At 38.0% G+C, this 27,549-nt stretch overlaps 1 protein-coding gene across 1 annotated transcript in view; it reads right to left on the bottom strand.

Moving 5' to 3' along the window:
* Nucleotides 1–23,899, bottom strand: part of LOC139742341 (rab GDP dissociation inhibitor alpha-like) — a 30,375-nt gene extending 6,476 nt beyond the window's left edge. The window contains exons 1-7 of the mRNA XM_071652919.1: nt 23,764–23,899; nt 22,344–22,451; nt 9,965–10,064; nt 6,022–6,156; nt 4,495–4,687; nt 1,601–1,732; nt 232–503 (exon numbers count right to left, since the gene is read on the bottom strand). Coding sequence (XP_071509020.1) covers nt 232–503; nt 1,601–1,732; nt 4,495–4,687; nt 6,022–6,156; nt 9,965–10,064; nt 22,344–22,451; nt 23,764–23,808 — 985 coding nt within the window. The 5' untranslated portion in view covers nt 23,809–23,899. The remainder of the gene's footprint in view (nt 1–231; nt 504–1,600; nt 1,733–4,494; nt 4,688–6,021; nt 6,157–9,964; nt 10,065–22,343; nt 22,452–23,763) is intronic.
* Between the last annotated feature and the right edge of the window lie 3,650 nt (nt 23,900–27,549).

The raw sequence follows: 27,549 nt of genomic DNA on the forward strand, positions 1-27,549 counted from the left end.
CAGATGACGCACATGTCTTTTCGTGCGTCAGTCGGAATATAGTGTGCATGCGGTAACTATGGAATTTAGCCTAAACCCACTCGGCTTCGCCTCGTGGGTTAAGCATTCCATAGTTACCTTATGCACACAATTCCGACTGACGCACTCAGACCTGTGCGTCATTTGTATACTAGGATCATATAATCCAATCGTTATGTTCCCCTGACTAGCGTCAATGAGCTCTCCACTTACCAGAGTTGCGTTGGACCTGGCTCTGAGGGATGATGATCTGACAGGAGGCAGCGTCCGAAGTGTTCGGCACTGGGTGGTTCAGCAGGCAGATGTAACGCGCCACCTGCCCGACCTTCTTGACCCGGTCGGGGAAGTAGGAGGGGTCGCCAATCACCATCTTGCAGCGGGCCATCTCCCCTTGCGACTTGACGCCGACCACCTTGCCGTCCTCCATCACGATCTCATCGATGGGTTTGTCCAGCATATAGGTGCCACCGTAGATGGCAGAGAGCCTGGGGGGGGGGGGGGGAGAATGGGGGGAGAAATGAAAGATCTATTCCAGGAGTCCTCCTACGGTGATTACATCTTTCAACCCACAGTGGGATTCAAACTATACTTTTCACTTTATTTACATACTCATTTCAAATAAGTTTTCCTCAACAGTGTCATAAATCTCCCTAAGAGCGAGAGGCATCACAGAAATCATTCTCACATAATACAGGTCTACAAACACTTTTAACAGAATCATATGACTCTTCTTTCATAAAAGTTCAAACTACTTTAAAATAGTACCAGTGACTAAAGTTCATCTCTAAAAGCTCAAAATCGAATGATTCCTGCCAGAATATCTCACACACATGATAAAACTTGTTCATATTGTACAACAAAACTATTACTTTGTTTCAAGTTTGAAATAACTTACCTTCGTGTGTCTGCAATCAAATCATAATAAGTGGAGGCACACTATAAAATGTGGTGTTTTCATGTCAAAGACTGATATTCCATATCTGCTGCCATGGGTAGGTAGATATGTAGGGCTTACTGGATACAGTTGGTGATTTAAGTTGTCTTGTGTATCAGAGAAATAAAATCTGTCTTTTACTTTTTTTTGGGGGGGGGGGGGCTGCATGATATTCCCACTGAAAACCTGAAGAAATAAGGAAAAATGAGGTATTAACGTTAAATGGTTGGTAAAAAAGCTGATGGAATGTTACATCTGTATAAATCAATGTCATACACAATATGCAATTCTACACTTTGATGTGCCTTATGAGCTACAGGGATAGAACAAAGGTTCTAATACTCTAGCATTGAGTGTACTACAAAGCTGTAGATCATTTCCTTTTCTTTCTCTGATGATACCTCTTCCACTGATGAATCTGCCTTGTGGTGCTTGAATGAATTAAAAGACTCATTCTTGTATGAAATGTATTTTGCAAACTCTTGGGTGATAGTTTGCTTAAATTAAACCACTCTGGCACACGCTGGTCAACATTAAATTGACATTCACCACCCACATGCCATCCCATTGAATGCAGCGTGTTCAGGGTTAAACGGAATAGTGACAAGCCATTGACTTCTTAAAGGGGGAAGGGGGTTCATCCATTACCTGGCAAAGCCCTGTGGCAGTTCTCCGAGTCCATACATGGGGTAGAGATAGGGAGACTTCCCATAGCGATGGAGGGACTCAGAATACAGCTTGATCCTCTGTATGGTCTTTCCACATGGCTCTTGTAGATAACTATGATCAACACATTTGACAAATAAAGTTTAGTCAGACATAAATATTTGTTCTCTTTCACTCTCCTTCTCCTTGCCTTTTTCCTCTCTCAACATCATTCCCTCTTTCTCTGAATATGACATTATTGGGGAGACAAGGTTATCTTCCAAGAAGACTGACCTCATACACAGTTTTCATGTGCAAAAGATATGACTGCATGCATGAAACATTCCATATACAGTGCTCACCTTTTAATCGGGAGGGGTTAGGAGCGAAGTTTTTCTCCCATTCAAGCGGTGCTCCCACTTAAGCGGTGGCTGATATAGCCCCTACAAACCACACAACATGAAGCCCAGTGTGTGGGCTTTACACTAACCATACACAGTTGTTAAACCCACCGATAACCACAGCAATAAGTACACATGCGCTATGACATGCAGACACAAAACGGCAAAAAAAGAAAAAGAAAAAGACACAGCAGTCTCACAATTTTGGCAAACGCTTCATTGGAACAAACCTTCATTCATTTGATCAACAAAATAACCCTTTTTAGAGTTCAAAGTACATCAAGTCGCGATGGGTAGGACCATATCAATGCAGAGAAAGAGGTACACTGCTGATTGCGATGAGAGTAGGAACACATTTTCCTCAAATTCATGCCTCCTTATGCTGTCTGTAAGACACGAACACACACACTGCATGCATACTATGCACAAACAAGAAGAGTATGGGCTGCATGTGGGAAAGGTGACTCTCCATATCGCACTGAAAGGATGGTAAAGTGCTTGAGCAGATGCCGATGACAATCATAAGATGACCGCCTGCACTACATCCTACTGAGTAATGGCAAATGTTTAGACTGTAATTGGCATAATCTATCTAGAATTGATTAGAAAATAACCCTTCTGGTAAGGAAATGAAATACCTGCAATTATTTCTAAGGATTTACCTATTATTTTTAGAAATTAATGACGGACAATAGCAGTGTTTCAGCCAGAATTTGTCCCGATTATATGGTTCTGATTAAGCGGTGGAAATAACACATGGAAAATTTGTTACATCAAGCTTTGCTGCACTTGTAAAGCGGTTCCTGATTAATGGGTGAGCACTGTATCAGCCATATGCCCTTTACCTGTAAAATTTTCTGCTCCTTTGAAAACACATTTAATAAAACATGGAAGTTACTGTTTCACTTTATTTAGGGACAGTTTCTTTCCTCAAATGTAAAGAGGTATTTGCTTAAACCTACAGACCATCAAAATAACTCTTTTGCTATGTTAACGTTTCTGATTTTTAAGATGGTCCACGAGAAGAAAACACCCCAATCTTTTCCATGCTGTTTGAATATGTTAACGTAATTTCGCTACACATCATATAGTTCAAGAAATAGTTTCCTACAGCATATGTTTTCTTTCCTCTAGCACAGAAAGTACTCCCTTTACTTTCTTCACATGTGAATGGGTCTTTGCTCAAAACGATGTGAACTTTAAACAGGCAGACTTATGCCATTTGCATGTCAGTGGAAATGAACATCATGAACAACAAAAAAAAAAATACTCCATCTTTTCGCATGTAAATATTTGAGCAGGACATTAGTGATCAATTACCCTAATGAACTCATCTATACTAGCAGCAACCCCAGTTTGCACAGTGTCATTAAAATTTGAAGAGAAGATTACCTGCCTGACTCCTACAGTGCTCATACACAGTATTCAATTCATAGTTATGGTGTGACAGAAGAAGAACCTGGCACATACAGCGAGATTAACAGACAATACATCACGGTTAAAAATAAATCATTGTTTGTCTTGCAAATTCCATCCTATGTCACTTCCCTCCTCATCTCTTCTCTTTCTAGGCTTTTCTTTTGTCAAGCCACCATCCTCCCAAAGAATGCAACATACACAGACGTTTCTCACTCAAATGCCATAAAAAATGACTACATATCTGCAGTTAGTTTTACTGAATTTACTGAGCAACACGAGATGTAGAAAAGCAGAAGAGGAAAACAATGGAACTGCAAGCATGTCCTGATATGCCTGCAGCTCTCTGCACATAAGGAATACGACCTAAACAAGTAAAACTTTCTTGCACTATCAACTAATAAAAAATATATAAATACAAATCATCAAAATACTAGCAAAGTTAGGAGAAGCAGAGAGAAATGAAAAAAGAAGATATGAGACAAAGATAAAGACCAAGATGACGAAGAAGTAGTAGTATTAGTAATATTTGTTGTTGTTGTAGTAGTAGCAATAGTAGTGGCAGTAGTAGAAGCAGTAGTAGTAGTAGTAGTGGTAGAAGACGCAGCACTGTGGTAGTAGTAGTAGAAGTAGCAGTAGTAGTAGTTGTAGTAGAAGTAATACTGTAAAACAGTATTTTTGCAGCATGAAATATTCGCGAGTTGCCTGTAACATTCAATGCATTAATGTAGACAAGAACTTTCGCGTGCATTTTAATTTTGCAAATCTTGGCTCTCGCGAAATTCGTGAAATTAAAATGCACGAGAACATTCCTCGTTTTACAGTAATAGTAGTAGTAGTAGTAGTAGTAGTAGTAGTAGTAGTGGTGGTAGTAGTAGTAGTAGTAGTAGTAGTAGTGGTGGTAGTAGTAGTAGTAGTGGTGGTAGTAGTAGTAGTGGTGGTGGTAGTAGTAGTAGTGGTGGTGGTAGTAGTAGTAGTGGTGGTGGTAGTAGTAGGAGTAGTAGTAGTAGTAGTAGTAGTAGTAGAAGTAGCAGCAGCAGTAGTGGTAGCAGCAGTAGTTCTGAAGAACACCCCCCTCACCTGTCATCCCTGTAGAGGGCAAGGGCATGTCCAGTGAAGTCAGTGGTTGGCTTCTTGAGTTTGAACTTGTCGTACAGCTCCTGGGTTGTGGTCTTCTCGGGGTCCACCTCATCCTTCAGATCCTCTGGGTTGAACTCGGCAATGTACTTGAGGAAGCCACGGAAGCTGGTCTTCTCCGTAACGGACATTAGTGCTGCCCAAGAGAGAAAACGTGAGATTTCACATTTCCCTCGATTTGAACATTAGTACGAGCATTTTTCTGCCCAGTTCAACAACCATATTGTTCAGCGTAAGTATGCTGGCAAATTTCATAAAAATGTATCTGGTATAAATACGAATGCCTTGTGGATGCTTTGGAAACACTGCTTCACTCCAAACCTATTTCTTATGCATGAGATTCTCCAAAGCCAGAAATTATTTTGTGCATGAAACTTCCGCGAATCTTGCATGGAACCAAAATTCACAAAAGCAAAATGCAAGTGAAAGTTTTTTGTTTTCTACACAAGGCATTGGATGGCAGTGGCAATATGTGAAAATGTCATGCTGTGAATGTTTTTGGTTTTACAGTAAATGGAGGAGGGAGAGAGCAGGGGAAAATGCTACACAGTAAAAGATGAGCCATTAAAGGAAGGACTAACAATGAAGAAATATACTTTGAAAAAAAAATAGGAAATAGGATAAAGGAGTGCTTAACAATAAATAAAGACTAAGTTAAGTCCATATGAACTCATTGTGATTTTCATCCTTAAAGGCACAATACACCATTTGCAGATGAAACAAAAACCCAGCTTTACTGTTTCACATTAGTTCTAAAATGTGAGTTATGGACAGAACCACTGTAAAAATATTAATCAGGATAATCAATGTTTAGTATTGTCAAAAATACAAAATGTAAACAATAGTTATAACAAAATTGTTTCCAGAATAAACCATCTACAGTTATGGTTTATTGAGAGAAAAAAAGTGTTATCTCGTAATATCTAACTAGACTTTATTGAACAATTTGTATATGGTAGCATGTTTTGTGATACAACTGACCTACAATGCATCAAATAATGTGATACGGTAAACTCAGAACATTTTTTTAACCACTGCCCCCAATACCTTACAAAAAATACAACAAAACAGATGTTAATTGTTTTGTCACATGGGAAGCATAAGGGCATCAACAACAGTCAATATTGTAATTCTTCATTCTGCTTTTAAACTCATGATATACATACTGTACGAGCTGAAATTTTCGCGTACACATATCTTCCCAAATTGTTTCTTGGAGGACGTTTTCGCGTGTTGTTAATTTCACGGTTGCAAGGGTCTAACTGAACTTACTTATTTGCGCGTTTTTATTTTTGCGTGTTGTTATTTTCCTGCTTCAAAGGCAATTCGCGAAATTTGCGAAAATAAAACCACCACGAAAATTTCAGCTTGTACAGTACACCCCCTCCGCCCTCCTTCTCTTTTTTCCCCCCATGCAAAGGGACGTACACTGTGCAGGCAAATTGCTGCAATACCATGGGTGTTACTCACAAGAGGTTAGTGCCTCCGTTTCAGTGGCAGGCACCTTGTGTACAGCGCCATCCTTGAACACATAGCTGCCCTCCACAGACTTGAACTCCAAGTAGCGGGTCACTCCAGATATGATCAGGATCTTCACCAGCTGGCCTGCATGGAAAGACCCAGACAGTTTGTAATCCATCCTAGTTATGTAAAAAGAAAGTTTACAGTATCGTATGCCCCCTCCCCCCACCCCCCCCCCCCCCCGAAAAAAAACTACAATGGTACCCTCCACAATGATAACTTTAAAAATGGTGAAATAATCCAACTACAATTAAAAGGTATGAAACGATAACTCACTGCCCATATCTTACAGAAATCCCCATTCGATTTGCTTCAGAAGTCAAAGAGAGATGAGGAATTTTTTAAAAGCATGTCACGAATCTCTTTCCTCCAAGTTCTGTCTATTGCGTTCACACATTGATATGCAGTTCCAAGAGCATCCAAGTGCTAAACTTGAAAGAATCAGACTCACAACATGCTTTACAACAATCCACATTTCTCTGTAACCGTTTACCCAAATTGAATGGGGTTTTCTGCAAAATAGAGCTAAGATGTTATATTTCAAGACTCTGAAGTAGCGTTTAGACAGCTTAATCATACTGGGTGTTAGTAATGCGAAAATCTGATAGTAATTCTTTGGGGGACATACTGTACAGGAACTTGGCCATGCTTACTGTAGCTCTACATGCCTATATTCATACCTCTCTGCCTTTAAAGGTAAAACATACTGTGTAGTTCTCAGAGGGGCTCAAAATCCATCTTCCACTGTTTGGGATTTACTAGCAATATATCAAAAGGGTCTACCGAGAAACTTGTCTGGTTGACATGATTTACCAGGATAATGAGTTGTTCTGGAGTATTTTGAGATCAAAAGGGTAAAATGACTTAGACCGGTGTACCTGATTTTATTCTTGAAGTGTTCCTTGTTCACTAGTGGGTAGGTAGATCATTAACTGATCAATGATGATCGATGACGCTATAGCAGTAGTATTTCTCAACAAGCTGCATGTTACTCACTCTTGCATGGAAGATTGCTGGAAACTGCTACAGCCCAACTTGTCATCGATTATAAATCATTAGGCGTTTTAAAATCAGCCCGATGTTTCGAAATAGCACGCTATTTTCTGACTTGGGAAATTTTCCCGATAGCGAAATAGCGCGCTATTTAATAATGTGAACACAAATTAACACGCTAATTGTATCAATCTGATCGAGAAAATTTCTGGAGTCCAAATCAGGAAATTTCTGAAATAACGGGATAGTAGCGCGCTATTTGATAATGTGAAAATGACTCGAGAAACTAGCGCGATGCATCCATTATGCCTAGCGTGTGTGACCCGATCGATCGAGGCAAACTAAACAGAAATCACGAGGAATTTTTGAGAGGGCACACACATTAATTATGCTGTTTGCACATACTCAGCTGTCGAATTAGCTCGACAAAAATTCGGGCTGATTCTCTTCGGGCTGATGTGAATAAGAAATGAAATAGCGCGCTAACTCACAATCGCGAAAAATTTCTCGAGCTTGGATTTTTATCGGGCTGATGTGAAAACACCTACTATGTAGTAACCACGCTAAGATACATGTATGCTCTGAGATCGCAATACTGTTGATGTACGTTTTTCGCTGAAAGTTTGCTTTTTCGTGTTTGCCAAACTGAAATTTTGCTATCATTTCTTACACTGTGTGTCCATTTTAGAGCAAACATTTGACAGTTTCTGAATGCATCATGTGAAAAGTATGTCTAACTGTGCCTAATCATCCTCATTATTATTGTGAAATGCATTTGATGCTTTCTTTCTTTTTGCTTTTTGTTTTTGTTTTTTGTTGGTTTTTTGTTGTTGTTGTTGTTTTTGTGGGGGGGGGGGGGGTTTAGTTTGCCTGTTTACTGTGCCTGGATAGTTTTCATTTTCATGCTGACATACAGTTTCCACATGAGTGCCTATCATTAAGGGTTATATGGGTTGCCTAATGGGCTATGCACCAGAAAGCTCATGACTTCCCAATAACTCATGAGTCTCATCAGTTGGGTGACATCACATTTCTCCACACTGTTTTGGATTTCCTTACTCTGTGATAACCCTGAAATTTACCAATTTCACCCTTGACCTTCGGATCTTTGAAACATCAAGCTCATTACTAACTCAATGAATTACTCTCAATGTCATACTCAAACTTTTTGTGATATTTTTCAATTGAACTTAATATTTTCTAGTTGTCATGAAATTCAACATTAAAATTGATATAAGCTCTGACCTATGACCTTCACAGGGATATACACCAACATCAAACCAGTGAATTACCCCATCACAACTTATCCCTGCACCACATTTGTTTGTATTTGAGAGATTGTTGCTTGCAATACCATTTGACCAATGTAATTCTGACTTTGTCCTTGGCCACTGTGACTCAAAATTTGAAACAGTTCGTATTTGTATTTAATCATACTTGTTTGTCTTCATTTTCATTTGGAAGCCTACACAGCATCTGAATTTCTTTCAGATGCTTTTCTTGGGTTAGAGTGACAATAGGAAGGAATTAAAATGAATTTATATTCTCGAACATTACACTGCAGAAACCTAACAAGTTCAACCAGTTTGGAGATGCCCTAATATTACCAACACTTTTCCACATGCTTTGGAGGAGGTAGTTTATTGCTCATAGCTACGGGAGGGCATACAAAAGTACAACACGACCATGTCTTACAAAGAGTTGTGAATGATTCAAATCAGCTGTAATTCCCCCAATCAATTGTAAGTTTAAAGGTGTCTCATATTAATTTCAATTGGAAATTTTAGAAGACAAAGCCCAGAACAGTGATAGGGTACATGTATATTCCAAAGAACACAAAGACTGCAAAAAAGACAGAAAGTTCAAGATTAACTGGGATATTCCAGACAAATATTCTTCTTTATTCAGGAGCAACATACAGTTGTTTGGACATTTTCAATACTGTAGTAGATATGCTTGGCATGCAAGTGCACCACAGTCTGATAAAAAGGCCCTTTATAATGATCTTAGTATCTCTGCATATTCAGTTGGCTAACATGTAATATTTGATTTGAAGCTCAGATTCACATCTACATTGTATGAATTTCAAAGTCTACTGAAAAAGAATATACCATGGGCTGTTATCTCTATACTGAATATCATTCACCTGTTGACTCACCTCAAAAACAGAAAACAAAACAAAACAAAACAAAACAAAAACTTTACTACAGTTTGCATACCAGTATGGTGGAGCCTGTTTTCCTTGGTTACTCCAATATTAATGGTTTGTATAGTTTTTGTTGTAGATCCCATTCCTCTATGGCATGGAAACCAATGCTGTGACTCAATTGTCACTAATCTTTATGCTTGGTGATGAATAATGCACACATGATGAAAAGGACACATTTAATGGAGAAACATTTCTTTATTTAACTGTATGAACTACACTGACTAAAACCAAGTTGACCAGGCACAGCAGAATTCAGTTACTCTATAGATTGTTCAACACTGAATTATCATCATTATTAAAGGCAGTGCCACACCCTACATGTAAGGGAGGGTCGACTCTATGTTAAAATTTACCTTGAGGGCCAGACAGAAATGCGTGGGCTTAACTCTTTGATCAATGGCCCGCGCCTGGTGCTAGCTTACAACAGTGCCAAAATAGCCCAAGCCTGGCGCAGCCACTTTGGCCCAATTCATAATCTCAAAATTTTACAGCTTAGCTTGGGCCTGGCCCCATCTAATCATTAATTACAGTGAGAAGGTTGAAGTGATGATTTTTGTTTTGAGTGAAGCCAGCTCACCCACACTATTGCTGTGCATGCTAATGCTTGCAACATGTCTCGGCATTTCAACATTGCCTCGACTGCCTCAGCACCTCATCTACCCGTAATCTAAGTTTAACTGACTTTTTTACCTGTTGCCATGAGGAACTTGGGGATGAGGTCCACGTTCCAGTCCCTGCCTCGCTTACTGCTGTCATCATCGGGCATGGACTCGCTGAAGTGCTCATAGACCTGCAGAATGTCCAGAAGAATTGGGTTTAAAAAACTAACTTGACTCCTCACTGCACAAGAATATTAGGATTACTTTGTTTTGGATATCTAAGCCATTTCAAAACCAATTTTCAAAAAATAAACATTGAATTCCTCTTAGAAATGAACGCTCTTTTGTATTTCATAAGTTCATATTAGAGGTTTCTCTTTTGCCAAAAAATCATCATCAAGAAACATTGGAAACCTGAAGCCCTATCTCATTGAAGCTGTACCGTCCCTTTAAAGTCAACAAATATCATACTGAGTAAAGGTAACAATAGTTGAGGAGATTCTGGAAATATACATGAGGACAAGATAAACTTAGGTGCCCATGCACAGGGACGGTGGCCTTCTTTCTTGTGGCAGTACCACACTTCACCATTCCAAACCATCTATGTTTACATAAAATCACATTTTTAATACTCATCACAGTGTACAATTGTACTACATGTACCTACAGCTTCTTACACTATCTCCTCTAATGCACAAAAGCATTGTCTGAATATCAAGTCACTTTATTTTGCTTGTTAACCATCCCCAGAAATGTATTCAAATGGAGCCATGGCAATCAGGATGCATTCCTGTACACACACAAGCACTTGATGCAACACATATCATTTGTATTCTCGTGTTGCATACATGCGGGTGAATGCATAGATGTACCTACTGGAAAGTTGGACAAACTGTATGAGGAGAAAACAACGATATTCCACTACTTGCAGCAGTAATAAAAGGAATAAAACAGTTATACTAGTAGCTATATTACTCTGTGTACTACAATACATTTAGGTGTTTGATAAAATGTATGTATTCACCATGCGCACTTACTCAGGGAAACCCCAAATCACTGGGAGATACAAAGATAATCCCAGACTGCATTGTGTTTGCAGGGAAAGAAATAGATCCCCACCCTCAAACAGCTACATGAAGCAAAATCCAGTATCTACAAAATGAGCATACCATTAAAATCATAAAATGCAATAAAAGGATTGGTGGACAAGCATGGAGTGGGTTTAACGCTTTCTGTCTATGCTCTGCCATTCTCTGAGCATGTGACTTTCATTATTCATGCAATACTATGTAGTTGTTGATACAACTGTGTATCTCTGTGGTATATTCTGGCCAATACTGTCAGTAAACATACAATGTATATTCGATAAGGCTTCCAGTTCTGATAATTAAGGAAACAATAATAATAAAATAATAATATAACAATAAAAAAGATGATTTTTGTTCTCAACGTCATCATTATTATGTCATCATCTCTGTCATAAATCATAATAATGATATAAACCAGGGCTCGACACTAACGGTGGCCCGGGGCCACCAAAAATGCACGTCAGGCCACCAAAATTTCAGAAATGAAGAATGTGGTGGCCTGATCGGGCCACCAAAAAAGGTTGGATGTTTGCCTTTGGGCCACCAAAAATAAAAGTTAGTGTGGAGCCCTGTATAAACACAGATGACTGATGATGTTTACTAAAGGCATGTCATGTTTTGTTGTGTGTGTGTGTGTGTGTGTGTGTGTGTGTGTGCGTGCATGTTTGTGTGGAAAAAAAAAATGCTAATATTCCGGCTCTGACAGCAACCTAAATCAAGTTATAGCCTATAGCAGTCACATCAATTTCATTTGCCTGCCTGCCTGCAAGCATTACATCAGATCAATGTGTAGAGAGACAAGCCTTCGCCTCACACAGGCACAAAGCAAGGATTGTGGCGCATGGATGTGTGGATGGCATCGTTCCTATCATCCCAGCCAATCAATGTGTCTCATCAGTTGGTGATGATGATGATGATTATGATGACACTAGTGGTGGTGATGGTGGTGGTGCTGGGGGGCCCTCCACGGCTTGGAACATGACAGAAACTGCCAAAGCTTGAGTACATGCCACATGATGCGGGTTTATTGTGTGCCTTGCAGTTAAAATTGTTGTCATTTGCACATAAATTAACATTGAAATGCAAACGGGGAATGACACTGTGATGAAACCCATACAAACTTTGTACATGCATCTAGAAAAGCACACTGTCATTCCCACAGAATTTAACTGCCAGTATTCAGCAGGCTTACCACATACATAACTGCAATACACTAAGTAATACCAGGGTGATTACTGCTGCAAAAAATATCCCACAGGTATTGTGCTGAAACTCTTTTATTCACTGCTGCACACTCTCAAACATTTTTAAATGTCATTTTTAATTGTTAAGCAGCATTTGATACATCAATATGATATTGGTCAGTTTATTATTCTAGCGTTACAAAATCAATCTAGTACAAGTACTATTTCTAAGATTTCGCAGAAAACAAGAAAATACTGGTAACAGTGTAATAAACACACAATGTGAGAGCACATTAAAAGGAAAATAAATGTCTGACAGATTATGATTATTCAATTTGAATACTGACATATAAGTAGATCAATGTGAACAAAGCAAGTGAAAGCAAGAAAAATATGATAAAATACACACAAAAGCAAAAATGTATGGTTGCTGGATCCAGAGATATTTCTATCAAGCACTGAGTAACCATAACATGTCAACAGAGAATTCAATATGTTTCACATAATCATGCATCTGTGGCCATATTTCAATGCAAAGGTTTGTAGGTTATATGTTTACATATCAATCAAACACTGAATTTGCTTTTATGTGACATTTGCACTGTTGAAAATGCAGTATGGAATCTGTAGCAATATGATGACTCAGACTGCACGATCTTAAAAGGAGGGCACATGGATTATGTTGATCTATAACCCAAGGAAAGTTTGACATTCATAATTACTTGCACTAGACATGCCAACATCATTCCCCAAACCTCAGTATGCTGTCTCAACAAGTACAAGGTTTGTATCATACAGAGTATCTTTAAAACACTCACAAGCATGCGCACCACTAAAACATCCACAGTAATCTTCTCTTTTGAATTCCATAAAATTGTCATCACAGCATCAATATTACATAATCATAAATGATGTCAAATTCATTTCCACTATAGCTCTTGGTTATAACTAGTACCATCATTGCTTTTTAGATCAAGTTTGAAATGTAAGGTTTTCACAAGATGCCATGCTGGCGAGTCAAATAATATTAAAGCTACATAACTCTTAAATTCAATATATCCAATTTCTGTAAGACTGCCAATATCTTTACACATTTCTATCAAAGTTTGTTTCCTGTTTATGTGTTTGTTTATGTATTTTTAAATGAACAGTTCCCTGATAGCTCCCTTCAGGTTTCTTCATTTTTTAAGGAGGCTCATCAACATGATAATTTGAGCATGCCATAACAGGGTCACACTACAGCAGGCCTCAAAGAAAACACTCTGGCTTTACAATGTACTTTGATCTTGACATTGTTCATTTTTTAGCAGGCAAATTGTGTTCTGCAGTGTTTTGTTCAAGTTTGTTTTATTTTTTTTTTAATGGAAAGAGAAGATAATTATTCTCTGCACATACTACTGAATTCATCAACGGTGTGCTCCCTTAGTCTTTCACAGTTTACAGTGCTTTCCACCACCACTCCTTCCAGCATTCATCCCAGAACCTCTTCCACTGACCTCTGCATGATTCTGCTAATTACTATCAAAACCAAATGTTGGTGCTTTTGATTCATCAGGGAGGGTTAAGGTCCAAACCTATTATACAATATCCAGAAAACGATGCCTAAAAAGGGGGATTTAACACAATTTTCATAATTTCACATCATGTAGTACATAAATAGACAGCTCCATGTATAGATTTGTGGAACTTATTGTGGTCCTTGAGCAGAGAAACCAATACTCTGAAAATCTTAAACAAATTACACTGAACAGTGTTGATGACATAGAGACTCACATATTTCAGAAATGTAAGCACTGTAATTCTATTACAATACCACTTGCTTAACAAGTTCACCTGCGTAGAATCTATGTAAACCTTCTTTTGTTCTGCTTCCTTGAGCCCCAACTCATGTATTTGTATGGTGAGACTGCTATGTCATCATCTTTGCTCATTGCAATTTGTTATCAATTTTGGAAACATTCTAATTCCTCATCCCAATCACTATTTATTCTGAAACTTTGTACTCAGTATAAACTAATTCATAGTTGTTCAAATATTTAAGTCTGAAACTCATCCCCTCACTAGGTCCCCTTTAAGTCAATGTTGCCTTTCTTAATGAAAGACACAGGCACTTGTGTTTAATAAGGCACAGATAGTTTTACAACGATGTGAGCCACAGGCCAGACAAGCTTTAATTAACAATAAATTCTGAACTACATTGCACTGGTGCCAGCTGATGTTGGTAGTGAGCAGGAGCAAGATATAATCAATGGCACTACACTAGTACAAATTTAACTTCATTTTTTCTTTTTTTTTTTCTTTTTGTCTGGATCAATGTTTCCTTAAGATCCCCCTGGATATTTGATTCCACATATAATGCCCTTACAGGATTATTTGACCTAGATGAGAAACTGCTTCCAATAAATCATTTCATTCCAAAGCTCTACGAAATGAACATTAATTAAGAAGGGTAGTCCACGGAACATAAAATCTCCCCCACATAAAAACAAACAAACAAACATACAAAAAACTGTTTTGTTTTGTTTTTGTTTTTGTTTCAAAAGAGCCACTGCTCCTTGCAACAGGTGGCAGTACATGCATGCATGGGAAGTATTGCTAGCTGCCAGTCTGTGCATACCATTTGTCCTCATTAGTCATATGAGTGTTGAGGACGCATTCCACACACTTTCAGTTGCAGATATAAACGTCCAAGGTCAATGTTTGTATTCTCCTGTTTAATTACTCATGCTGGCGGCATGTACACCCCAACAGGCATGCATTGCATTTGGGATGAGAGGCTCCTCTAGTCTTGTGTAAATGCAAATGGCCCAGTTCATTCACACATTGCATTACGGCATATTTTAAATTTATGGGATGTTTTTCTGTTGATGACCTGGTAGTGGCCTCTCCAATTCATACATACATCCAATACACCAAGGCAGCAGTAATTGTTTGCTATGCTGGGCAAAGTTACTGGTTGTCAGGAACAACTGTGGTCATAAAGTGTGCATGAAATACTTGTATGACATTACATAGCTTTGGGATCACAAAATACAAACAAATGCACATGTATGCACAGGCATGCGGGGGAAAAGTTGTAAACTTATGCATTTTCTTATTACATTATTGATATGCAGCGCACAAAGTTACTTTGAAAGTTTTCATACCGACATGAAAGAAAGTTTTTTTTTTTTTTTTTTTTTTTTTTTTTTTTTTTTTTTTTTTTAAAGATCAGTTTATCGAAATAAACATTCCTTAGTTATGGCTTTCAAATTTCAAATATACACGTAGGAGTTACTTTGTCGACTCAATTCACCTAGGTACTGTATCTCATCGTCATATCAGACAACAGAATGTAATATCCCATTATGTCATTGAGAAAGTCAATATATGAGGTGATCATGATCACACCTCTATTCTTCTGACCACGCCCTTCCCCCAGCCCCCAACCCCAATCCCCCCCAAAGAAAGATTAATCACTTTGTATGTCTGTATGTACATGTGACCATAAAGATGAACTGAAGATTTGTCAAATGTTGTCTATTGAAAAGTTTATGAATGAACCAATGTCTGTTTGATGACAGCCTGCTCATTCAGTTTAGTGACCACATATGAAGCACATATGATGAAGAATTTTCAGTTCTCTGAAAAAATACTGAACATCTGATCATCTTGGTATACATTGTAATTGTACCTGGACCTTTAGTACAACAAAAGAATTCAAGCAAAGGCTATTTTGCACATCGATGTTTCGCCTGCAGTGTGACAAAGTAAAATCTTCATTCACCATATACTATAGCTTCTGGTCAAAACAATGCAATAATGTAGATAAATAAAAATGCAATGCAAATGGAAATCAACAGTGTGTTCATGGTACAACCTACATTGTAAAAACAAATATATTAATACTGTATGTACCTCATGCATGAAATATGGCATTGAAATTTTTCTGAATCAGAGTCTTCTAGACAAGACTAGGCAACAGTACTGCTAGACCTCTGCTATTCATGTATATTCCAATCAATGAGTGCGGCACCCCAGCGCCATTTGGCTCGCTCTGAAGTGGCAATTCGTCCACCCTAACATCGAGCATACAACCCGAGAAGCGCAGCATGCATACAGTACTCAGAGACAGAAAAAGAAAAAAAGGGGAAAAGAAGCTACTGTAGATGGCTCCATTACGGATGTGCATTGTATGTAACGATTTAAATATACGACATGTTTCAGGTTGTGAATCTTTTCAGTGGGACAGGAAGCAAATTACACAGATGTGACTTGTGACATATCAGAAAATGACATCAGCAAAATAACAAGATAGAATAACAGGTTGAAATATAATATTTGTGGAAATTTCACATATCCATTCATAGCATAGTCTCAATTTCTTGAAAGAAAAACTGATACAAAAAGACACATCGTGGACAATGCCCTGAAAGAGGATGAGAAGTTACAGAGCACCAACAAAATTTTCTTGTTCTACAGTAAAATGCATCAGAAAAAAACTAGTACCAGTATTTACCTAAGCCAGCAAATAAGTTGTTGCTATTTTTGAAAAAATAATGATCAGCTCAGTCATTTTTCTCAGATATAAAATCAGGCACTTTCAGAAGAACAGGATACACATCAAATGCTCTATGTTGATGGTTCCTGAATTATCAGCAAAGTTAGAGATGGTTGCTTAGAAACATATTACATACAATTATTACAACCTATACACGGAGACAAATTCATGAACTTGAAGTCCATCTAGTAAATGTGATTCCCTTTTGTCTATGGCAATGCACATTTGGGCTGATTGAGTGCCATATGATTGACTTGTGAGCTCTTCAAGACATTGCTATCCTCAAAATTTTTTTATAAATCATATCCACATAAAACATAAATATTTCTCCATCTTGCCTAAATGGTTGTTCGAACAAGGGCTCAATACTTATCAGTAGGCAACTACCCATTCACATAACTTGCCAATAGTGAATTTTAGTTGCCCCTAGCTAGTGGGCAAGTTTTTGTTTTTAGTTTAGTTTTGTTTGTTTTGTTTGTTTGTTTGTTTTTTAACCCTGCTTAATAAAGATGAGCAATTAGCATTTCAAATGTACAATCATTTAGAGTAGGGTCACTCCTAGTTCCTGGCGAGTTTCAGAAAGAGGATAAATTCAAACACAGAGTAAAACAGTTGCTTCATTCAAAATCAGACACAGGTGATAGAAGAAAGTCTTGAAATAAGTTTTCAGTTCACATGGACATGTTTACACAAAAGAGTTGCACCACATATCGTCGGTTGAGAATGATAAGGGCACAAAACCCATAGTGTTCAAGACCACTTAATGCCCTTCTCATTCTCAACAGACGATATGTGAAAATTAAAGGGGTGATGATGATGAGGCCTCAAATCTATCCAAACGGCATATGATGTAAAATTGTTTTGGGTCTATATGTACAACTGGATACCCACAGCTCCTTACCCTTTTACTAAAAAAAAAGTCATCATCACTGCAGTCAAGTAATATGAAGAATACACTTTATCCTTGACTTTACATTTGCACATGCACACACACACACACACACAAAGAGAATCAGTGAAAATTTAGCACAGGTCAATGTGACAATTTTGAGCCAAAGACATTAACTATGTCAACTGAATTGCATACATGCCATTTTGATCAATATCGCTCTGAAAAAAACAAATGAAATTTTACAATTCCCCATTATGCCCAATTTATAGAAACTTCATTTACTCTACAACTTATGTATTCTATTTCATTTTCTCTGCCTCAGTTCAAGTTGAATATGGGATGGCATTTCCAAAACATAATTTTTGAACAATCTTCATAAATATTTTCTCAGAGTTTCTCACCAGCATAATATTCATCATATTTTCAAAGATGTGACCAAAATATTTTTACCCCTGTTAAGAAAGAGGATGCCTAGTTCAAAACCTCCATTCCTTGCTAAAATAAGTATAATGACAGCAAATATAATAAAAGACATTCTGGCCTCAGTCTTCCCTTATTGCCGAAGGGGAATACATCATGTGAGAGACATTTTTTCCCCCCACATAGAAGAAACAAGTAAACTCTTCTATACTGCACAGACATAACAGAGTATTGAAAATGAAATTACAGTTTTGTATGAGGCTGAATGTTATGGCCAGGAACAAGCATCGCTGTATGCATAAAAATGGTCTTTCATATCTCTGAAAACCAGGGAAGTAAAGATTGTGTCATACGGACATGTAGAACCACAAGCTGATTTCCTTTTCTGGCTCTATTCATCGCCCCCCCCCCCCCCCCCCCCCCCATTTTTGAAGCCCTTGTAGAACAAAAATAATAAGATTTTTGTAAATCTGATACATTCAAGGCAAATCCCTACAGAAATATCTTGCCAACACTGACAATAAAACACAATATGGGCTAACTTCCTGCAACCCCATCCCTGCCCCCCCCCCCCCCCTTGGGCCCATCACTGCCATAAATGGGTGAGCAAACTCCAGTTGCAGCTCGGCAGTAATGTATGCATGTTACTGAGGCAACATGAAACTGCAGTCAAATAAATGAATACAGTAGAATGCCACTGCTGCTGAGGCTTTTCCCAGTATTAATTTTTGTTTTGTTATCACTTTGGTATGATATCTGCTTTATATTTGGTTTATTTTGCTTTTCTTGTTTCCTCTCTATCAATCTTCTTTCTTTTTTTTTTTTTGGGGGGGGGGGGACTGGATTAACTCACTCATTTCTCATTTACATAAACACACTCTGAATTCATTGTCATATATTACAAAATCTACATGGACATAGAGCTGGAAAGAAAAGAAAAAAAGAAAATGGGTACAATCGGGCATACAACAAAAGAGTTACAATCGTATGACAGGTTCTCTGTTACTTGAAAATCTTCATTGACATGGGTGTCTCATGAGAACTGCTTGAGTCTTCTACACTGTACATGCACGATGTACAATGTAGGTCATAATATAACTATCAGAAAATGGCCTACATTAGAACTCCTTGTTTCTTTTTTCCGTGCATATCGAGATATGAAGTTACATGAAATGCTGTGTTTCTAAAATTAGTTCAAGGGCATGAAATAACCCTACCCAAGAATATATTGTAGAAACCTGATTTAGTAATAGCCTGAACAGAGCTGCAACTTGCAACATTCATGGTGTAGTTTGTTTAAAAAAAAAGAAACAAAAAATCACCTACTCATCCCAATGGGCATTCTGGCAAAGGGTACTTTCAACAGGCAAGTGTCCATTCATATCACTTGTCTTCTAGTGAGTTTTATTTACCTTGAGCAAGTGGGTTTACAACAGCCAGCTCTGCCCATGTCATATAAAGCCCTAATCAGGCCGGGGGTGGGGGGCCTTGGATGTGTCGCCATCACAAAAAGCTGTTGCCGCGATGTTTCACTACCTTTTTCTTTCAAGTCACCCGCATCTTTAGACACTAAATTTATGAATGCTTGGGCACACAATTCCAAAGTTACGCATTACGTAATGATGCATGTCAGACCAACAGCGTGAATTCTTGTATAATTTCAATGCACATTGTTCTTACAGTCAAATTTCATAAAAGCATGATTATTTCTTGGTTTTATTGATTAAAATCAATTGATAACATTGTAGTTTCATGCTTGGAACAATGTTGCGGACAAAGTTCATTGAAAAAACAATGAAAAACAAAAAGTCAAAACCAAAGAATACATTTTAGAAATTGTACAAAATTGCAAAAAAAAATAAAATACTGAAGAAATGTTTTCCATTTACATTATTTGCTATTAAAGGATACTTGAAAGGATATTTACACACACACACATACAAAAGTGCCTGTTTAGAGCTTTATTTAGTGATTTAGAGCAAATAGTCTGATTTCATGCATACATTTTGCATAAATTAGCATAATTTAGCATACATAACTTTGTTGTTGTTGTTGCAATTACGTCACAGGCAATGTGTATGCCAATTTTTGTCGTGATTATGCAGTCAAAAGTTGAGATGGGGGGGGGGGACCTGGGAGGCCTTTTTTTTTTTCTCCCAAGGGTGTACCAATGGATTCTTTCCATCTCTGAGCTTTTTTCACTAAATCTGCTTACTGATGTTTCACAAGTTTCATTGCTCACCTCGCTCCACTCAACCCCTTGGCAAATGAAATGATATTATATGCTGTCTTTGTTGCTCATGGTTCCATCAGTTCCAAATCATGACTGAAACTTGCTTTGCACATGGAAGATCTTACAAGGTCAGGCCTGCTTCAGGCAAACATTTTGACTGCCATGGATAATGTTTACAGAGGCAGAGGCATGCACATCACTTTAATATTCAAACAAATCAAAAGGCTTGCATTGAAGAGCATATAATCCATTTTGAATGCTGGTATATTAACCTTTGCTGGCTTGGGGGCACCTGGGGCAAATCTTAAGGAAGCCTCCATGAGAAAAGTACTAGCATATCATTTGAATATACACTATAATGACCTGGTGGGAAGAACCACCCTCATTACTCTCCCAATGTTCATAAAGTGCTTGGCTTTGAATATACCCACACACACAATTTTGCATTTGGTTGGGCTAATAACAATGCTTCTACTAGACATTACATGTGGGACTCTACACCAAAGGGCTCCTCTGACTCGTTTGCCTACATATCACGAGGGAATTTAGCCAGTCCCGATAAGTCCCTATAAATAAATTCATCCGAATCATGGTTACATATCGAGAAGTTCAAGCAAAATCCCTTGATTTTACGAAAGCCATGACCATATTACGATGTGCTTGTGAAAACTCCATCCTGTGAAAATCTCCCTTTGTCAATGTCATGGTGGTGATATGGCCAAGGCGTCTCTGGCATACAGATGTGTAGTAGGCCCTACTCTTTATTTCATATTGAACATGCCCAAAATGTAGTTTCAATAGTTACTACGTAGGTACACAATTGTAGTACACATAATTGAAAGTCATGAAGAAATTCAACTTCCTTTGCTGTGAAACATGGACATAGGCATATATTGCATTGGAGTAGACCTTGAAAAGAATTACAGAGAATCTGTGTTGCATTACAAAAAAAAAAAAAAAGGCAGTAACATTTGATAAGATATTAACGAGGAATATGAAGAATATCATCCACTCGATCCATATCACAGTTGTATGAAAGAGAAATAAATGCTTGGTGACACTGTCTCACTCACACACCATTCTTGCACTCTGCCTTAATAACAATTTGGCTGTATTTTCTCTCGATGATTGCATTGGTGTTGTTCAAGGCTTGCATTCACAATCACCTTCTCTTTGGGGCTCAATTTCATTGAAACTGGTAATTTTTCTTCAAGAATATATGACACTGTTTTATCATCTTTTATTTATTTTTTCAATTAAGACATTGGTGCTTGATATCAAACAAAACAACACCAAATATGAAGAACAGTAAGGACAACCTACATGTATGCCCAACAAAGAAAGACAACTGTGATGTAGGTATAATGTAGGTGCTAGATTCCCTGCTGGTAAGTCCTAACATGTATTGACCTATGGTACAAAGTGAACGCAAAAATTGTTATTACATGCCATCCGTTAACAAATAAATAACAAATACAATTATTTATCGTCGACAAGTTCGACAAGCAAAGTTCCTCCTTAATCATAGTCGTGGTAAAGTCTGCTAGCAATTCCATTTGCTTTCCTGCAACATACATGTATATTTAATAGCATATATATGAAATGCCTCATGTTAAAATGAATGATTCGGCCACTGGATTGACTTCCATACACAGTTTCTTTGAGACAATGGTAAAAACAGCAGAAAAGCTGTCCAGGTTGAATATAGAGATGGCTCAAATGATTGGGATAAACATAAGCCTTTGTACCAAATTCTTTACATCTCTTTCAAATTTAAATGTGCTACATTGTAGTCATAAAAATGTCAATAAGCAATCACTTTGAATTCTCTTTTAGACCAACTATTGTGATTAATCTCATAGGTCCATCAAGCAGATGCCTGTTGTTTGTTTGTTTTTCTTTATGTGTGACTTGCATTGTTTATGAATAAATAGAGAAGGGACTGAAATTCCATGACCCCTATAAATCACTGGTATTTATAGTTACTTGTTCCAGTGACATCTGCCATCATTTTGGGCATGCTGCCGGGGTTAAACTAAAAAGACATCACGGAAAGCTGCAATGTAGTTAGGGCTTGAAACGTGTGGTCACTGCACAAAATTTGGATACTCACGTCTTTGAGTGGTGTAAGGGATGCACTCTCTCCTCCATAGTACTTGTTCCGATCAATGTGGAGGATCTTTTTCCCATTGACCGAGAGGACACCACTCAGAACACACTCCTGAAAGAGCACAGCAGAATACATACAATAATTACACACATTTTATACATGTGCAATTGCATGTAACTGCAAGGATGAAAATTATGAAGATATGGCAGCATGTTAACATTCAGTAGGCCTTTAGTGTAAATGACCATGCCAGAAGCCAAGATCGTTTGCAGCAAATTCATCAGAAAATCTGTCTGCTTGGTCATGATATGTTCCACACATGTGATTTTGCCTAGCTGCACTCTACACACTGTACTTCAAACATAATTTGCTAAGGAATGTATTATTTTGCTAAATTTATACAAATGTAGATGATTTTTTTTTTATTGCATAATAGGCTATTCATACAGAGCATCGAGTCTCATTAGTTTGACATCACTCTATTTTACCATGCTTAGTAAAATATGCACTGTAGAGTTTATTTCATTACATTATCATTGTGTGTGAGTGTGTGTGTTTTCTCCTTTGTTGATAGAGTTTCTCTTTGTGTTTTTAACGAAGACAATTATAGCTTCATCATGATCAGTTCAATGGGAAGTGTGAGCCTACCAATCATCAGGTAAGCATAGGTGCATCAAGAAGGCACAATTAATAACATGTAGAAAAGTCTATTCATGTAATTTTGCATTCTGACCATCAACATTTACAATCACAGTCATTATCATTCTGGGAGCTCAACATGAACATGTATCACAATCTTTTTTGATCACATCCAACCAGTGTTCAATTTGCTGTATTAACATTTTATCTCATTACTCTGTGTACAAGTAGAGTCTAGATTATGTTAGCAAGTCTGATACCATGCAACAATGCAATGCCTGCCAATGAATGAAGTGCCATGGCCCATGCCCCTCGTTATTTGGCTAAGCTATTTCAAGGCCTAACCTAAGCTAAGCATGATTGATACTCTCCTTGACCTTGGCCAGCCCTGCATGAATAAGAGTCCTTATCCACTCTCCATTCAGATTGTGCTTATAGTTTTACATACACCAAATCCGCTGATTTGGGCTAAAAGTGGGATTCATGTCTGACGTCTGCCAAATCTCATAGCTGCAAGCGAGATCCGACAGAGCTGACCTGCCCGGCTCGCTAGATAACACGCCCATCCCAGACATCCATTCATCCATCCATCCAACACGCAACGTACAGCCACACACGCATCAATGCACGACCAATGATATAGCATGTGTGTACCATGTACCAGTGACAGTGTTCCATTCTGGCCGACATCAAGCCGGCTGTCTGATTGAGCGATCACAAAGAAAGGCTAGAGGATCTCCACCTCTCTCCCTCCCTTTATGGTGTTTTCTGCGGCCGATCTTACCTTCAAACCTGTCCCTAGCACAATCACATCATATGTCTCATCCATGATTGCGAAGAAGTGCTCTTTAACGCCAAGGGATAGAAAATGAAATCCTCAAATCTGGATTGGACGGGGCTACTGGCAACGGAGATTTTTCATGTGTTAGCAGTTTTTCGGTGGCGAGCTCGTACGTGTGCGCAGAAAGTTCACGTCTTCCGGATCAAGGGCCTGCTTGGGAGGGTTGGTGGAGGGGCTCTCTGCATAGCAAACAGCGAGAGTACTGATATACAGTACTGGATCGCCTTGTAGTTGACCCGTAACCACTCACTGCCCCCCCCCCCCCCCCCCCCCTTCTTATTTTGGTTCCCCTTTAAACACTAAGGAGTCCTTCCTAGAATGTCATTAAAAATGACTTGTGTCATGCAAGCGAGTGTAGACCTGAAAATGATAATGTTTAAAAAATCCCCGAAATTTCTCTTCGGGAACAGGCTAAAAACGGTTTCAATAAAAGCAACCTTTTTTTCACTGTAGTTCACATTACCAATTTTAATCATGGAAATTGTATATTAACGAAAAGTAATCATTGTGTCGCATGTTATACAACTTCAGAGGTACCTTTAGGTCTTCAGCTAAAATTTAATACGTTCCTCTTCCCCTGAACAAGTGGTGTGAAGGGGCGTCACCTTGTTACTATGGCAACGGTGGCAGCAAATTAATGGAAAAACAATGTTTTTGTTATTAAATGACCTACGAGTGTCTTAAATGTCTAGCTGGGTCTATTGAGTATTGAGTGTGTGTTCTGTTGCCTATATAAACTATCATGTCCCGGTCAATTTAGAGCTCACTACAAATATTGAAGTAATATACTGGATTGTTGCTGTAAAAGTTTGCTAGAAAAGTCGGAAATAAAAAGCCGGAAAACTGGCTTTGCTCAGTTCTGTAGGTATCAACATCTGAAGTATTTTGGCGTCACGTTCATGCCAAAGTTGTCTCCACTCACCTGCGTACAATGATTATGAGAGCAAGCACGCCATCCAGCCCCCCCCCCCCCAAAAAAAAGAACTTAAGTCGTGCGTATATCTTCACAGATTAAGTTGTTGTTGGGTTTTTATTTCATTTCAAAGTACGAGTCTTGAGGCCAAATAAGATCTGTTGCTATTGTTGGGTTTTTCATTGTTCTTGTTCTTGATTATTTACATCTTGAAGAGTAGCGACGATGATAGATTAAATTTCTTTTTGGAGGGGGTGTGTAAAGTAGGCCTACAAGTTTGGACAGTATCGCAGAGAAAACAACAACAACAACAAAACAATAGACTCCTTTGAACTAGCGCCGACTAGACTTGGGAACCTACTACAATGTCGGCCTATTTGACTGGGCTGAATATAAATTCAGCCGGTATGAAGCATTTCCAAGTTGAAATTGATTGACAAATTTTCCTTCCTCGACGTAGGGCCTATATGTATATACCAATATTTTGTTATATGAATGACATGCTTCTGAATAAGCCTTTCACATTAGGGCATGCTGAGTAATACTGGTGTCGACATCATTGTGATCACTTTTGTTTGGTATAAACAACATATAGGCTTAGACACTTTTAAGAATGATCTATGAATAGTTCAAGGCTGAAATTGATTTCCAAACTTAATTGTCGTTGATATACTTCATGTTCAACGGTTATTTGTCTCCATTTTATTTATTTAGCTACACTGATAATTTTATTTTCTTGCAAAATGTCTGATTGATATATAACTTTTGGTAATTTTGCCTCTAGAAATTCAATACCCTTTTCACATGCGTGTTTCAGGACAACATTTAGATGATTATAATAAATGACCCTGTTACAGTTTCTTGATCGGGTACTATCAAAGAAAAAAATTCGCTTTTCACAGTTTGTTGTTGTGATTCATAGTTTGTTGGGATTTTTCCCAGTAAAAATGCTCTGCTATACCTCTATGGTGATGCTGTTAATGTTGACTACTCACACAAATTTTGGCAAATACATTGTAATTGACATAAATAACAGAAAATGATGTTAAATTTATGATCTCAATTAAAAAAAAAAATATTTACCTCCGGAATTTTCAGCTGTCAATGCTACAGCCTTCATCAGCGGAATGACCCGGAGGTAAATATATTGAGATCAAAAGTCCAACACCAATTTCAGTTGAATTTCCAATACAGATGAGCTTCTTTTACTCTGACAGAAATAACAGTTCGCTTTTATGCCCATCATCTACAAACAGTTGTAGCTTCTGCAGAAAGCACAATAACGATTTCTCAGTCAGTGTTATGCATGCAATTCAGAAACAATTTCAACCATCAAAAAGTGCTTCCTGATAAAGTTACAAAGGTTCGTAATTCCGAAACTGAAATAAGGTTCGTAACCCGAAGGTTCGTTGGTAACGATCACCTTCTTTTCATTTTCTCAGAATAACGAACACTTTTTTATTTTCGGATCAATGAACCTTTGGAATAACGAACCTTATATTTCATTTTCGGGGTAACGAACCTTCGGAATAACGAACCTTGATGCACGGGAATAACGCCATAATGTTCGGATTAACAAAACTTTATTCATTTTCGGTAAAAGGAAGTTGTGTGTTTCGGACATACGAACTTTCGGAATAACGAATATCACTCAAATCATGAAAACACTTTATACTTTCGTATGTATTATGGGTTTATAGATTCATGCTCACATGCAGTTAGGCATGTTTGTATTTTGTTTGGACAAGGGAAAAAGAATGTATGCATCTGATATACCGAATATGTTTCCGTCACCACTTTCCAAATATATACCTGCAGGGCTGACAGTGACATACTTTAAAAAAGGTGCAAATTGTGTTTCCTGCTAGATAAAAAAAACCAACGTGTAATGTCCTATAGCATAAAGAGACATACCGGTCTGAATTGAAGTTTGCCGTGTCTTAGTGATGAGGTCTGCATAAACAAACCCAAAATGTATATGTTTTGCCCCACTTGAGTGGACTAAAAGCCGCATTTGAAAGAGACGGGGGGGGGGGGGATAACCCTCAAGCGACAAACAGTATCTTTCCTGAATCCTTTTTTTTTGTATCCGGGGATGCCCGAATATTAATTTTGTAACATCGAACAGTTTCACAATTGTTCATAAGGATGAATGCGTGAGGGTCGACAACGGCCACATATTTCTTGAGAAACAAAGATCCATGGAGTTTGTTTGCATATACAGTTTGCTCTTTTTGTAGAAACAAATCATGAATAGCATACAGGTGTACAAGAAATGTCCATCCCCCTAGTTTCAATAAATTTGATCCAAAGCATTTATTTTCGCAATGTGAAAATATCTATTGAATCTAAAATATATGAGTCAAAAGAAAGAAAAAGGGCTTGAAAAAAAAAATGGGCAACTGCTCTCTGCCCTTGACGCGTTATCCTGAAGGTTCGTTAATTTCGAAAATTAAATATAAGGTTCGTTATCCCGGAGGTTTGTTAACCCGGAAATTAAGAAGAAAAAAAAGGAGGGGGGGGGGGGAGTGTCCTATCCAACGAATCTTCGGAATTATACGACCGTCATTTCGTTTTCGGATTAACGAACCTTGAGAAGAATGAAGAATTTGTTTGTTTGCATTTGTTTTTGTTTTTGTTTGTCATTTTGGGATGTACGAACCATCGGAATAACGAACTTTTCGATATTACAAACCTTCGGATTAACGAACTTTTCGAAATTACAAACCTTCGGATTAACGAACCTTCGGAATAACGACATGTATACACCCCAAATATGAGTCCTGCTTTACGAGTCCAAAAAGGTTGGTTAACTA

This window comes from Diadema antillarum, unplaced genomic scaffold (genome assembly GCF_040938485.1).
Source record: "Diadema antillarum isolate AM-2024a unplaced genomic scaffold, OU_Dant_1.0 seq00000998_RagTag, whole genome shotgun sequence".
NCBI lineage: Eukaryota > Metazoa > Echinodermata > Echinoidea > Diadematoida > Diadematidae > Diadema > Diadema antillarum.